Source organism: Petromyzon marinus, unplaced genomic scaffold (genome assembly GCF_048934315.1).
Source record: "Petromyzon marinus isolate PM22_M1 ecotype Great Lakes invasive population unplaced genomic scaffold, UKy_Petmar_22M1.pri1.0 PM_G_Scaffold_124, whole genome shotgun sequence".
NCBI classification, from domain to species: Eukaryota; Metazoa; Chordata; class Hyperoartia; order Petromyzontiformes; family Petromyzontidae; genus Petromyzon; species Petromyzon marinus.
The window spans coordinates 325,484-342,076 of NW_027422678.1; the positions used below are offsets into that span (position 1 = coordinate 325,484).

The following is a 16,593-nucleotide window of genomic DNA, read 5'->3' on the forward strand; positions in this document are numbered from 1 at the left end:
TCTTAATAGGCATTTTCGTGAGAAAATCAGTGCCTAACAAACACGGCACGGCGAGGGAAGAAGAGACCAAAATAGGCCCTGCTAATTTAATGTCTCCAATGGAAATTTGCGCCCGAATTTGCCCAATAATGCCAAGTGAACTGCCATTAGCGGCGAAACACAGGATAGAAACCCGTTCCAAGGGGCGGCATCGTACGGGCAGTATATTGTAAATCAGATCCGAAATGATCGTAGCCGACGCACCAGTATCGACCAACACGCGAAATTCCACACCCTCGATTGATCCGACAACCACGGACGAACCTGCCGTCGCCGCGACTACCCTATGGGCCAACTCAGACCACTGCCCATGTCCGAGTGGCCGCGAACAAACGCCAGAATACCCCCCATCACACGCCGAATCGCGAGCCCTTCTTATGGTGCGTTGCAGTGTGTATGGTGTGAATGAGGGCCGAGCGTGAGAGGCGTCGCGACTTGCCTGGTTTTGCCGCGATGCCGTGGACGTCCTGTAGTCCTGGCCCCGGGATGCGGAGGGGCGTCGTTGAGGCGCACGGCAGTCAGAGGAGATGTGGCCTCGTCGGCCACAGTTGAAGCACGTCACGTCGCCGCGTGGAGCAGGCCGTCCCCGCTGCTGGTCGTTGCGGCGACCAGCGTGGTCGGACGATCGCCGGCCCGTTGACCTGGTCGCCATGAAGGCCCGGTCGGGGGAGAACTCGGCGTCCCTGCTGGCAGGCTCCGACGTCGAAGCCGAGGCGGCGATGGTCGATTCCGTGTGGAGCAGCAGATGTGCGTGGATGCACCGAGCGGCTCGTAGCGAGCACATACTGTCGTCGTCCACCGCTTGGATGACGATGCGCAGCTCGCGCGCCAGCTCCAGCATCTTCTGGAGAACGATGGCATCGATGGCCTCGTCGTCCATGCGAGGGTAACCCGCTCTTGCCATCGCCAGTAGAGCGGTCCGGAATGCCAACGGAGACTCTTTAGGGCGGCGTCGCCTGTCGTAAAATTGGCTGCGGACGTCGGATGGAGGCCCGTACACGTCGGACATCCGTCGGAGGGCCGATTGAAGAGTCGCCCTTTGTTGCCTGGGGATGGTGAGGAGCGAGGCGAGAGCGTCGTCATCCAAAGTGGCCGGTAGTGCTCGGAGCGCCTGTGCGTCCGACCAGCCCACCATCTCTTGGTGGCTCAGGAAGCGACGCTGGAACGCCGCCCAGTCGCCCCCTTCAGATGTGAATTCTCGGAAGATGGGCAGGCGTTGTTGGAGGGCGGACGTCGTCTCCCCCTCAGCTTGTACCGTCTCGAGCCGGAGATCGGCGATTTCCCGGCCGATAGAGTCTACTGTACCGTGTCGGTACAGTGATGACGCGGCGTCCGCTGAGGAACTTGAATCCACACGTCGCGTGCTGATGACGTTGCGGGTTGTGATTGGCCCCCCGCGTTCCCAGGATGCCCCTGGCTTCCACTTCCGGCGGAATCACGTGGTTCCCCGGCGGGAAAATCAAAATGTCTGCCCCGGCCGATGGCGGGAACGTCCGCCGGCGGCTGACTCGGCCCGCCCGCAACCTCCAAGTTGATCTCTTCGAGAATGGAGGCCGCGGTGTGTAGGAGTTGAGCGAGACGGCCGTGTGCTGCCCTGAGTCCGTCCCCCATGGCAGGGGGAGCAACCGGCTGCTCAACCGGTGGCTGGGCGGCCGTCAACACGGCAGCGTTTTCAGCGGAGCTGGCGGTGCTTGGAGGTGAGACAGCGTTATCTTCGTTCTGGCTCCGCGCGTGGGCTGAACTTCTGGTTTCCATTTCCAACCACTTCTGACTCCAGTTGTAGTGTTGTAAGGACGAGCAGACTTCTTTAGGAGGCACACTCTGTTTATTGTATTATTTCCTTATACAACGCTTAACACACACAGAGGGATATTCGGTCCCCTCACCCGATACCCTAGGGAGGTACAGCCTCCGGACCTGGCGGGACTCACACGTCTACCGCTAACCTCCTTGATACCTAAGGAGGTACAACCTCCGGACTTGGCGGGACTCACACGTCTACCGCTATCCTAGTCCTCCGGCTAGGACCTAGGGGAGGCTATCTGACCCACCGCTGGCCCGGTGGGTCCTGACCACTGGGTATGCCGAGCCTTAGCCCTTAGAAGGGCTGGGAGGCTGGTCCAGGGTCCTAGCTAGGCTTCAGCCCAGTCTTCTGTCTTCGTGCAGGGAGAGAACTCCCCGAGGTCCGTTGGGTCACCCGTCTTATACCCCTTCGTGGCCAGGCAGAACCAATCACACATTCCCACGTGGAACTGTCTGATTGGTTCGCCCCAAACCCTGGCCACGATCCGTTTCACCTCGACTGACCCCAACCGTTGTACCCAGGGGTAATGCTGCACCGCCCTGGTGGCAACGCAGGTTACGCAACAGCGCGTAGTTAACACCTCTACACATGTTAAAGACGCACTACGACAGAATGGCTACAATAATGCTCAAATCAACAGAGCACTGAATGCCAAATCACGATCGCAAAGCAATACTGCTGAAAGCGATCAGATTGTTAAAACAATAAAAATTCCATATATCTCAGGAGTAACTGACAAATTAGCCCGTGTTTTGCAAAAGCAAAACATTACAGTAAGATTTGGTACAGTACACAAAATTCAAAAACTAGTATCTTGCACTAAAGACGCATTACCTAAATTATCAACAGAAGGTGTATATCGGATTGTTTATGTAGCAGATGCTATATTGGACAGACGGGACGTAACATCAGCGTAAGACTAAAAGAACATCAGAGAAATATTAAATTATCTCAAACACAACTGTCGGCAGTGGCAGAACATGCTTGTCAACAAGGACACTCAATTCATTTTGATAACGTTGAAGTGTTGTGTAAAACTAATTATTACTGGCAAAGACTAATTAGAGAATCCATTGAAATTGAGAGGAATAAAAATAACTTTAATCGCTCTAAAAGCTACAGGCTTAGTGCGGCCTGGAAGCGTATTATTAAATAATACATATTACAATTCCTTATAGGGGAAACACATACTAATTAACGGATTACTAACATAGCATATAATCACTAACACATTACAACTAATTACTAATCTACAACTCATTACTAATCATAACCATTGACTGATTACTATTCGATTATATAATTACAATACCCCCCCCTCCGCCTCAAATCACTGCACCTGATATGAGTTAAATGATGACGTCACCCTGCTGCTGCTCTATTTAAGACCGGGAGCAAGTGGAGAGGGCTTTACCATTCTGGCAAATTGCCCGATGATGCTGGATGTAATTACCAGCGAAACGTCACACTACTCAAACTGTAAATGTTGTGGATTCACTCTTTAACACACCGGTGGGCTAAAGTAGTGAACTATTTGTCTTTTGTCAACGTGACACTTTTTTTGCTGATTGGCCGTGTCGGGTGGTGGAGGGTTACGACACATTTATAAATAACGCGATCTAACCCAAAAACCTTTATTATGAATATTGGTCGCGAAAGCCTACGTGTTAAACTTTATAAACTCGAAAAATGACAATGAACTTAAAGAGAAACCCAAGAAACTGTGTCCTAACTTTTGGACCGCCTTGTATAATAATCATTACCCCTCACCCCCTGTACACCCCCCCACCCTCCGCAGTACCCCTCCTCACTCATCCACTCACTCACCGAGTCACTCACACATTCACCCACCCATTTACTCACCCACTCACTCAGCCACTCACCCAATCACTCACCTGCTGGCTCACCCACTCACTCACCCACTCACTTGCTCACTGACTCGCCCACTCACTCAACCACTCACCCACCCACACACTCACCCAGTCGCTCACTCACTCACACACTCACCCATTCGCTCACACACCCACCCACTCACTCACCCAGTCGCACACACAATCACTCACACACCCACTCACTCACCCAGTTGCTCACCCAGTTGCTCACTCACTCACACAGTCACCCACCCACTCATCCACCCACACACTCACCTAGTCGCTCACCTAGTTGCTCACACACTCACCTCACACACTCACTCACTCACCCACTCACCCACACACTCACTCACCCAGTCGCTCACACACTCACCACCCACTCACCCACCCACTCACCCAATCACTCACCCACCCACTCACCCAGTCGCCAACACACTCACCTCACACACTCACTCACCCAGTTGCTCACCCAGTTGCTCACTCACTCACACAGTCACCCACCTACTCATCCACCTACACACTCACCTAGTCGCTCACCCAGTCGCTCACACACTCACCTCACACACTCACTCACTCACCCACTCACCTACACACTCACTCAGCCAGTCGCTCACACACTCACCACCCACTCACCCACCCACTCACCCAGTCGCCCACACACTCACCTCACACACTCACTCATTCACCCACTCACTCACTCACCCACCCACACACTCACTCACCCAGTCGCTCACACACTCACCTCACACACTCACTCACCCACTCACTCACCCACCCACACACTAACCCAGTCGCTCACACACTCACCACCCACTCACCCACCCACTCACCCAGTTGCCCACACGCTCACCCACTCACTCACCCACTCTCTCAGCCACTCACCCACTCACTCACCCGCTCGCTCACCCAGCCACTCACCCACTCACTCACCTGCTCGCTCACCCAGCCACTCACCCAGCCACTCACTCACAACAATCGCCACTAATTGGCGGTGACGTCACCACGACGCTTGTGCCAGGCTCACGTGGTTAGCGGTAATCAATTGAAGGTGGAGGGGTTAATTAATTGAAGGTGGAGAGGGGCTTAATTAATTAATTACTGCTAACCACGTGAGCCTGGCACATGCGTCGTGGTGACGTCACCGCCAATTAGTGACGATTGTTGTGAGTGGCTGGGTGTGTGGGCGACTGGGTGAGTGGGTGGATGTGTGTGGGCGGGTGAGTGAGTGGGTGGTGAGTGTCTGGGTGAGTGTCTGGGTGAGTGGGTGGGCGACTGGGTGAGTGGGTGGATGTGTGAGTGTCTGGGTGAGTGGGTGGGTGAGTGGGTAACCCCTCCACCTTCAATTAAGTAAATGAAGGTGGAGGGGTTACCAGCCCCTCCACCTTCAATTAATTAGCCACTATAGTGGTCGCAAATGCCCTGACAGAAGAGGCCGATTGGAATTGGCCCTCCACCCCACAGCACTGTCCGGCACCACGTGGAGGTAGGGAGTTGTTTTTGACAACAACAACAACCGCCATTCGCCACTAAGTGGCGGTGACGTCACCACGACGCTTGTGCCAGGCTATGTGCACCCTGAGGCCACGTGAAGTGTCGAACGCCCGCTGGCAGGTCACGGGGCAGACCCAGATGCCACGGGTCGACTGACTGAGATGAGTGGCTGATGCACCACCTGTGCCTCCTACTGCGCCAAACTCACCCACTCACCCAGACACTCACCCAGTCGCTCACCCACCCACTCACTCAGACACTCATACACTCACTCGTCCAGTCGCTCACATACTCATCTACACACTCACCCACCCCCTCACTCACCCAGTCGCACGCACACTCACACACCCACTCACTTACCCAGTTGCTCACCCAGTTGCTCACTCACACAGTCACCCACCCACTAATCCACCCACACACTCACCTAGTCGCTCACCCAGTCGCTCACACACTCACCTCACACACTCACTCACCCAGTCACTCACCCACCCACACACTCACTCACCCAGTCGCTCACACACTCACCACCCACTCACCCACACACTCACCACCCACTCACCCACCCACTCACCCAGTCGCCCACACGCTCACCCACCCACTCACCCACTCTCTCAGCCACTCACCCACTCACTCACCTGCTCGCTCACCCAGCCACTCACCCAGCCACTCACAACAACCGCCACTAATTGGCGGTGACGTCACCACGACGCTTGTGCCAGGGTCACGTGGTAAGCAGTAATTAATTGAAGGTGGAGATGGTTTAATTAATTAATGCTAACCACGTGAGCCTGGCACAAGCGTCGTGGTGACGTCACCGCCAATTAGTGGCGGTTGTTGTGAGTGGCTGGGTGAGTGGGCGGGTGGGTGAGTGGGTGGCTGACTGCCGGGAGATCCGTCTCTGCATGTTCCATCCGAGCCGGATCCCGTTTCCAGGCCCTTCGCCTTCGGGTAGTAGGTCTCCATTTCTTAAGCTTTGCTCCGTGTGCGTCTCTCTCTCTCTCTCAATGCCCCTCCTTCCTAAGAGTGAAACGACTTCCCGTCCTTTAGCCGGCGCGGCGCGTCCATAATGAACACCGCATGCAGTGGGCCCGCCTATTTATGTTTTCTGCACCCTCACGGAACCCCCTCCTCCACCTCCCCCTTCACCCCCACGGATCAACAGCAGCACGAACGACGTGACAGCTTAAATGCCCCTACGCGTATGACAAGACGGCCAGCGCGAACGATCACAGCGAGCGTGGTTCGCCACGTGCGCACGTGCGAAGAAGTTCAACGCCGCTCGAACCATTCAGCGCGCGCTGATCCTGTTTATCTCGGAGACCAACGAAGTTGATCATTGAGTCCTCTGAAGTGCGCCACGAGGGGGTTGCGTTCGGCGGCGCCTTTCCCTACATCGCACGGCGTTGCGACCATTTGGCCGACTGGTGCGGCTGCAGACATAAGCGACCCCACGACATCAACACCCACGTCTGGGTTATATTATTATTGTTGTTGTTATAGCGTTGCCACCTTGTCCTGGTTTTCTCCCATAATCGTGGCTGTGCTGGGAATCCAGTAAACTGTTCCCCCCGGGGAAAGTTAAAAGTCTAGTTTTTTTGTCAGTTACGTAAGATTACAACTACACGAGATGATGCATTAACACGTGGTTCCTCCCATTTTCAGCTCATACAACGTATTATTCTCACGATATGTTTAAGTGGTTTGTCCCTCAGAGATGGCAACCCAAATCATATAAGTAGAATGACTGTGGAAGAAGACGTCGCTATTTCATCGTATTCATTACTTCGCCCAGTGTTGGTGTGCGTGTGTGTGTATCTTTGTGTGTGTGTGTGCCTGCATCTGTGTCCCATGTAGTGTAGCAGTTAGTGCACTGCATCACGAACCCGGCTGCCCAAGTTCGATTCCCGCTCACGGCCAACACCGGTGACGATTATCTGAACCGGTCCTGGGTCTCCCCGAGGTCGACTCGGACTCAAATTAGTATCTGATGAGGTGTGTAAACATCGCCACTGCGGGGAGACAAAGGTGGCGACCGGGCGTGGTGCTGCCCACCCCCTCGCGTGCCACAGTGCCGGCCTTCATAGACGCTGGCTAGCAGCACTTGCCCCAACAGTCTGTTAATGCTATACGAGGGGACCTTTGTGTTTTTTTTGTGTCCCACATTACCTTCAGCCCGGTCGTGGGGCAGACGTCCTGGTAAGCAAACCGGGGCGAGGCTTTAGACTTGCCGATAGCCTAAGTGGACCCCGACCTCTCCTGCACAGCGAAGAAGAGTTGGGCCCCGTGTGTCGACTGAGTGGGGTCGTCAAGGACACGGGGGTCGTCTAACGTTGACCTCGTCTCAAGTAATCTCGGCCAAAAGTCGCCCCCCGCCTCTACCGCAAAAAAAAAAAGCTCTACCTTTGGGCGGTTTTTTTTCGCGTTCCCAGTTTCAGGTTGCAAGCGATGAATTTATAATCAGGAACTTTGTGGTAATGTAGAAACTCGTGGCCGATTGTTACGGCTGCCGCTGTGGTGCTCACCTCCGTTGAGTCAGCGGTGAACACTCCCCATTCCCCATGGTGGGGAGTCAGTCCTCTCGAAGGCAACCCGCTATCTATAATGGGATCCTCGTTTTATTGTGCTTGCAGAGATGAGGGGCTAAATTGATCCCAGACTCGGGTGTGAACTCATCGCCTTGATTGTGAGATGGATTGTGAGTTGGATGCTCACTGCAGAAAAGCTGAGTGGACTTCATTCCTACCTCCCGGAAGAAGCTCTGATGAAGATATTGCCTCCGCATTCCAAATGTTCCAGGAAAGCACTTGGCCCATAAACAACTGATGCTGGCAAAGCAAAGATGGCATTTTCCAGCTACCGTATTAACCCACCAATTGGAGCCACACATGCCACCGTTTCATAAACATAACTCCTGTCCCACCGCCCGACCACCTTGCGACACATTGTTCCGCACATCCGATCAGCACAGTTGGCTACGTACGGTGCGAAAGTTCAACATATATGATTATTTTAATGGCTTAGTTGCCTATCACTTCACATCATTAGCCCCAAAGTTTCGCTACTCAGTAATATACGTACAGTGAGGGAAAAAAGTATTTGATCCCCTGCTGATTTTGTACGTTTGCCCACTGACAAAGAAATGATCAGTCTCTAATTTTAATGGTAGGTTTATTTGAACAGTGAGAGACAGAATAACAACAACAAAATCCAGAAAAATGCATGTCAAAAATGTTATAAATTGATTTGCATTTTAATGAGGGAATAAGCATTTGACCCCCTCTCAATCAGAAAGATTCCTGGCTCCCAGGTGTCTTTTATACAGGTAACGAGCTGAGATTAGGAGCACACTCTTAAAGGGAGTGCTCCTAATCTCAGCTTGTTACCTGTATAAAAGACACCTGTCCTAATGTGAATCCATTTCATTAGAACAAATCACTATAATTCCCATGTTATCGAAAATGTATTCGATTACATTTTCCACTCACGACCAACGTCAATTCCAATGCAGTCCCAATAGGGATCGATGCCATCGGCTTCATTTTTGACCACTATCAATTCGCATTTGTTATCCCCATAGAATCGATCCGAGTTTTAATTTAACCTTGAATCGATTTTCTCAGCACATGGCTTGGGTGAGGAGAACGCGTGGCTGCGTGTGGGGTTCATGGCGATGTCGAAACTCTACAAACTTGGCCTACTCTTCTCCTTCATCCTGCCTCTCCTCCTCCACCACCACCACCTCGTCACGTGCAGCAGCCACGGTGAACAGAGCCGGAGGTGATCGATAAATCGGGTGCCAGTTTGTGTGATTGTGGGGGGAGCGGTGGTGCAGTGGTTAGCGCACTGTGTGTGAGTGAGTGTGTGGGGAGTGGTGGTGCAGTGGTTAGCGCAGGGGGAGTGGTGGTGCAGTGGTTAGCGCAGTGTGTGTGAGTGGTGGTGCAGTGGTTAGCGCACTGTGTGAGTGTGTGGGGAGTGGTGGTGCAGTGGTTAGCGCACTGTGTGTGTGGGGAGTGGTGGTGCAGTGGTTAGCGCACTGTGTGTGAAGGGGAAGTGGTGGTGCAGTGGTTAGCGAACTGTGTGATTGTGTGGGGAGTGGTGGTGCAGTGGTTAGCGCACTGTGTGTGTGAAGGGGGAGTGGTGGGGCAGTGGTTAGCGCACTGTGTGTGTGTTTGGGGAGTGGTGGTGCAGTGGTTAGCGCACTGTGTGGGTGGGAAGTGGTGGTGCAGTGGTTAGCGCAGTGTATGTGTGTGGGGAGTGGTGGTGCAGTGGTTAGCACACTGTGTGTGTGAGTGTGTGGGAAGTGGTGGTGCAGTGGTTAGCGCACTGTGTGTGGGGAGTGGTGGTGCAGTGGTTAGCACACAGTGTGTGTGAGTGTGGGGAGTGGTGGTGCAGTGGTTAGCGCACTGTGTGTGTGGGTCTTTGTGTGGTCTTCCCACCCAGCCCCTCGTGTGGGTGTTGAAACGGACGGCCAGGTCACGGCGGTCGTCGGCCAGAAGGTGGCGGTGCTGCGCTGCGTCCTGTGGGGTGCGGCCGTGGTGGTGGTGCAGGCCAACTGGCTGAAGGCCTCCCGTGACGACGTCTGGGCGGGGGCCAATTTGGCCGCGCTCAGCCCGCTGCACGGCACGGCGTACTCCAACTCGTCCCTCGCGGGCCGACTGCGGTTCCGCAGTGGGGGGCCGCCCGGCGACGTCTCGCTGGAGCTGCTGGACGTGCGTCATGGCGACGGGGGCCTCTTCCTCTGTCGTGTGGCCACCTTCCCCCACGGCAACTTCGAGGGGAGGGTCAACCTCTCTGTCATCGGTGAGAATTGGCACTGCCCCACACAGAGACCCATAGACTCATCACACAGAGACCCATAGACTACTCACACAGAGACCCATAGACTCACCACACAGAGACCCATAGACTCATCACACAGACACCCATAGACTACTCACACAGAGACCCATAGACTCATCACACAGAGACCCATCGACTCATCACACAGACACCCATAGACTCATCACACAGAGACCCATCGACTCATCACACAGACACCCATAGACTACTCACACAGACACTCATAGACTACTCACACAGAGACCCATAGACTATTCACACAGAGACCCATAGACTACTCACACAGAGGCCCATAGACTCATCACACAGAGACCCATCGACTCATCACACAGACACCCATAGACTACTCACACAGACACTCATAGACTACTCACACAGAGACCCATAGACTACTCACACAGAGACTCAGACTACTCACACAGACACCCATAGACTACTCACACAGATACCCATAGACTACTCACACAGAGACCCATAGACTACTCACACAGAGACCCATAGACTCATCACACAGACACCCATCGACTCATCACACAGACACCCATAGACTACTCACACAGAGACCCACATAGACTACTCACACAGAGACCCATAGACTACTCACACAGAGACCCATAGACTCATCACACAGACACCCATCGACTCATCACACAGACACCCATAGACTACTCACACAGAGACCCATAGACTACTCACACAGAGACCCATAGACTACTCACACAGAGACCCATAGACTCATCACACAGAGACCCATAGACTACTCACACAGACACCCATAGACTACTCACACAGAGACCCATAGACTACTCACACAGAGACCCATAGACTACTCACACAGAGACCCATATACTCATCACACAGAGACCCATAGACTACTCACACAGAGACCCATATACTCATCACACAGAGACCCATCGACTCATCACACAGACACCCATAGACTCATCACACAGAGACCCATAGACTACGCACACAGAGACCCATAGACTCATCACACAGAGACCCATCGACTCATCACACAGACACCCATAGACTCATCACACAGAGACTCATAGACTACTCACACAGACACCCATAGACTACTCACACAGAGACCCATAGACTACTCACACAGAGACTCATAGACTACTCACACAGACACCCATAGACTACTCACACAGAGACCCATAGACTACTCACACAGAGACCCATAGACTACTCACACAGACACCCATAGACTACTCACACAGAGACCCATAGACTACTCACACAGAGACTCATAGACTACTCACACAGACACCCATAGACTACTCACACAGAGACCCATAGACTACTCACACAGAGACCCATAGACTACTCACACAGAGATCCATAGACTCATCACACAGAGACCCATCGACTCATCGCACAGACACCCATAGACTCATCACACAGAGACGCATAGACTACTCACACAGACACCCATAGACTACTCACACAGAGACCCATAGACTACTCACACAGAGACCCATAGACTACTCACACAGAGACCCATAGACTACTCACACAGACCCCCATAGACTACTCACACAGACACCCATAGACTACTCACACAGGGACCCATAGACTCATCACACAGAGACCCATCGACTCATCACACAGACACCCATAGACTCATCACACAGAGACCCATAGACTACTCACACAGACACCCATAGACTACTCACACAGAGACCCATAGACTCATCACACAGAGACCCATAGACTCATCACTACTCACACAGACACCCATAGATTACTCACACAGAGACCCATAGACTCATCACACAGACACCCATAGACTACTCACACAGAGACCCATAGACTACTCACATAGAGACCCATAGACTCATCACACAGACACCCATAGTCTACTCAGACAGAAACCCATAGACTCACACAGAGACCAAAAGCTCGTTATCTTCTGCAGATGTAGATGCCACTGGTTCTTCACGCTCTGCAGATGTAGATGCCACTGGTTCTTCACGTTCTGCAGATGTAGATGCCACTGGTTCTTCACGTTCTGCAGATGTAGATGTCACTGGTTCTTCACCTTCTATAGATGTAGATGCCACTGCTTCTTCATGTTCTACAGATGTAGATGCCACTGGTTCTTCACGTTCTCTTCACATTCCACAGATGTAGATGCCACTGGTTCTTCACATTCTACAGATGTAGATCCCATTGTTTCTTCATGTTCTACAGATGTAGATGCAACTCGTTCTTCATAATCTGTAGATGTAGATGCCACCAGTTTTTCATATTCTGTAGATGCCACTTGTCCTTCTCGTTTTGCAGATGTAGATGCCACTGGTTCTTCACGTTCTACAGATGTAGATGCCACTGGTTCTTCACGTTCTACAGATGTAGATGCCACTGGTTCTTCTCGTTTTGCAGATGTAGATGCCACTGTTTCTTCACGTTCTGCAGATGTAGATGCCATTGGTTCTTCTCGTTTTGCAGATGTAGATGCCACTGGTTCTTCACCTTCTGGAGATGTAGATGCCACTGGTTCTTTACGTTCTGCAGATGTACATGCCACTGGTTTTTCGTATTCTGTTGATGTTAATGTCACTGGTTCTTCTCGTTTTGCAGATGTAGATGTCACTGGTTCTTCACCTTCTGGAGATGTAGATGCCACTGCTTCTTCACTTTCTGGAGATGTAGATGCCACTGGTTCTTCACGTTCTACAGATGTAGATGCCACTGGTTCTTCACGTTCTACAGATGTAGATGCCACTGGTTCTTCACGTTCTACAGATGTAGACGCCACCACCGCCGTCTGTTGCACGCCAGTTGAACTCACGACTTTCGGTCCGAACAGGCAACTCGACACACAAACAGGTTTGTTCGCATCTCTGAATGTTGCATGCGTGTGTGTCCTAGTATGTGTGTGTGTGCAACCATGTGTGTTGGTGCGTGTCTGTCCGTGTGCGTGTGCATGCAAGTGTGTCCGTGTGCATGCATATCAGTCCGTGTGCGTGTGTGTGTGCCTGTCTGTGTGCGTGTCCCTGTTCTGGCCACCCATCCCCTCGTTTGTCACAATCAAGGCCTTCATAGTTGCTGATACTCGCTAGCGGCACCTGCCCCAACAGTCTGCTAGGGCTTTTACGGGGGAACTTTGTCTCTGTCTGTCCTTCATCTCACTCCCTCAACCCGCAACGCCTGGGTGCAAGCAGCACGAGCCTTAAAGTGCACCTAGCCTGGCGCGTGTTGTCATTGCGGTGGTTGTTGTCGCGATGGTTGTTGTCGTCGTGCTACAGCAGCACGCTAACGCCACGCGGGGGATCGTTGTGCCACGCAGAGAAGGCGGCGGAGACGGCGGCGGCGGGCTGGGCCAGCTGGGCCATTCCGGCCGCAATCCTCGCCGTGTCCCTCGCCCTGGCAGCCAATCTGCTGCTCTGCTGCCGCCGCCGCCGGCAGCGGTAGCGTCGTCACGAGCCCTGGGGCCCCACGTGAGTCGCTCGCTTCTCTCGGACGTCGGGCGGACGTTGGCGGTGCCTGCGGGGTTACCTGTGTGACGACCTGCCGCTGTGCCCCCCCCACCACCCCCCCCGCTACCTCACCACCCCCCCCCCCCCGCTACCCCCCCACCACCCCTCCACTACCCACATGCGTGCAGGGAGGAACCCCCCACTCTCCCCAAGCCACCGCGGAGAAACGCGGAGGACGACCTTGGCTACGTGAGTGGCACACCGCCCGCGCACAGAGGCCCATTCCATCCGTGTCTCTCTCCGTATTCTGTGTAGTGTATAGTGTAGTGTATAGTGTAGTGTATAGTAGTGTAGTGTATACAGTGAGGGAAAAAAGTATTTGATCCCCTGCTGATTTTGTACGTTTGCCCACTGATAAAGAAATGATCAGTCTATAATTGAATGGTAGGTTTATTTGAACAGCGAGAGACAGAATAACAAAAAAAATCCAGAAAAGCGCATGTCAAAGATGTTATAAATTGATTTGCATTTTAATGAGGGAAATAGGTATTTGACCCCCTCTCAATCAGAAAGATTTCTGGCTCCCAGGTGTCTTTTATACAGGTAACGAGCTGAGATTAGGAGCACACTCTTAAAGGGAGCCATTGGTGGGCGGGCGAGCGGTGAGCAACTTCTGGCCACCCCAGGGGTGGGGGGGGGGGGGGTGGAGTCGGTCACCGTCTCTCTTATTTATTCTGACCCGCGCAGGTTTTCAAAGACGAAGATGACGACGAGGAAGGGGAGGAAGATGTTTGAGAAGCGGCGCGGGGGGGGGGGGGGGTGCCCGAGGAGGGAGAGTGCTCCACCTTGCCGTGCTCCACCTTGCCGTGCTCCACCCTGCCGTGCTCCACCTTGCCGTGCTCCACCTTGCCGTGCTCCACCTTACCGTGCCTCCAGTTGCCGGGGTAACGCTGGGGATTGTCGCCGTGGGCGGCTTCACGAGCGGATGAACCCCCGCGTGCGACGATCTGGACTGTAGCGGAGACTGCAGGGATTCATCTTCTTTGTTCTTCCGGTAAAGTCACCACGTAGAAGGGAATTAATAAAAATAAAACATAACGTGATAAGATTCTCCCGACGTTTCGGCTGCTTGTGTTGTGGCCGAGACGTCGTGAGAATTTTATTATTTTATGTTTTATTTTTATTATTGTATTATTTCCCTTCTACGTGACTTCACCGAAAGAACCAAGAAGATTTGTTGTTGTTGTGTGATCCCAACAATCAGTGCCAAAGTTTGGCTTTTGACTTTTGTTTTTTTGGGGGGGGGGATTTTTTTTACGAAAGAGCTCTCTGTTACTGGACGCAGTTTTTTATTATTTTATTTTAGACTCGTGACGGTCTCTCACCTGCCAGTGCTTTCCCCCGGCATGTGCCGTTGGAAGGGAGGCGATTGGGCATGGTGCCAGGGAGCCAGGGAGAGGGGGGTGGGGGGGGGAGAATTTAAATTCGCCCTCGCGTGGCTGGGGGTCAACGAGCGGCGACATCGGCACGGTCCGTCACGACGTCCGGCACGAAGGGAGTTCCACATGTGCCGGCCGGCCGGCGGTTTATATTATTGTTTTATCGAGGCAACAAGCGGCGTCACGAGGCGCGTACAACGCCGTGAGCCTTCGTGCGCCCCGTCAGCGTCTCAGTTTTTTATTTCTCCCCGAACCCGGCCAGTTTCATCGGCCGCTCCCGCGATGCCGCGGTACTTTCATAGTTTGACGCTGTTGGTTTTCGGCGAACCGATATCAGCCGGGTTAGATTGTGTAAATAAATCAATGTACAAATGTGGCTGTCGCCTGATGAAGCTGGTTGTTGTGATTGCTGGCGAAATGTCACGGTATCCAGAGTGCAAATGTTGTTGCTTGGCTCGCTAACCCACCAGTGTGCTGTACTAGTGTACTACACTACACACTACACTACACACTATATATACTACACTATGTATACTACACTATACACTACACTATACACTACACACTATATATACTACACTATGTATACTACACTATACACTACACTATACACTACACACTATATATACTACACTATGTATACCACACTATACACTACACTAGACACTACACTATACACTACACTATACACTACACTATATATACTACACTATATATACTACACTACGCACTATACACTACACACTATATCAGGGGTCGGGAACCTTTTTGACTAAGAGAGCCATGAAAGCAAAACATTTGGAAATTTATTTCAGTGAGAGCCATATAATATATTTTAAAAGTGAATTCAACTAAATGTCAGTATAATAAGCCTCTGAATTTATTCTTTTAAATAATGTTGTTATAACACTCACCATTAATGCGACTTCTGGTGCTGCATGGATTTGCTGATGTCTTTGTAGTCGGGTTGGTACTTGGTGAGGTTAAGCTTCATGCAAGCGTTGAGGCTTTCATCCATTAAACGTGATCGTAGGTTGGACTTGATGTTTTTAAGATGTGAGAATAACTGCTCACATGCATACGTAGATCCAAACATGGTCAATACAGCAATACTCACACGCTGCAGTGTGTGGTATGTGACAGGAAGCGCGTTCCAAGTTTTGAGAATCAGCTGGTCTTCGGGTTGGAGTTTTTTCATTTCTGTCCACATGTGCTTGCTCGCCAACTCCGCTTTCTGTCGTGTGATTCTTTCCAAATCTTCATTCAGTGACTTGAACTTATTCACCCACATGTCTGAGGCCTTCAGGTCAGCCACTTCTGCTTCAAAATCTCTGACGGAGACACCAGGGATGTAATTCAGGTCGGCTGTGTTCAGTGAACACTCGTTTGGATGGGTGATGAACTTAAAAAGACGAGTGTGCTCACGAAATTCTCCAAAGCGTGCTTTGAAGGACTGTAGGAGACTGGATGTGCAGCCAGCTAGCTGGTGGAGATCAAGGTTTTGAATGGGCTCACTTGCTGTGCATGCATCTTTAAATTGGCTCAGTTTTTCAAAATGTAGTAAACGACCTGTTTCAAGATCCGTGATGAAAAGCTCCAGCTTGTTTTCAAAAGCAAATACAGCTTGTTGAAGGGATAACACTGTATTTCCAATGCCTTGCATTTTCACGTTGAGCTGG

General features: G+C 52.1%; 1 protein-coding gene across 2 annotated transcripts; it reads left to right on the top strand.

The window, feature by feature from the left end:
- Positions 1-6,060: 6,060 nt before the first annotated feature.
- LOC142909537 (uncharacterized) lies at positions 6,061-15,290 on the top strand. Of its 2 annotated transcripts, none has more exons than XM_076059756.1 (7): positions 6,061-6,153; positions 8,826-8,966; positions 9,646-10,005; positions 12,637-12,885; positions 13,346-13,496; positions 13,664-13,724; positions 14,223-15,290. In XM_076059756.1, exons 1-5 carry the CDS (start codon positions 6,108-6,110, stop codon positions 13,468-13,470), a joined length of 921 nt encoding a protein of 306 aa, XP_075915871.1. In that variant the 5' UTR covers positions 6,061-6,107; the 3' UTR covers positions 13,471-13,496; positions 13,664-13,724; positions 14,223-15,290. The 2 variants fall into 2 exon arrangements, with proteins under 2 accessions (XP_075915871.1, XP_075915872.1); XM_076059757.1 differs by having other exon boundaries at positions 6,064-6,153; positions 8,826-8,982.
- Positions 15,291-16,593: the final 1,303 nt, after the last annotated feature.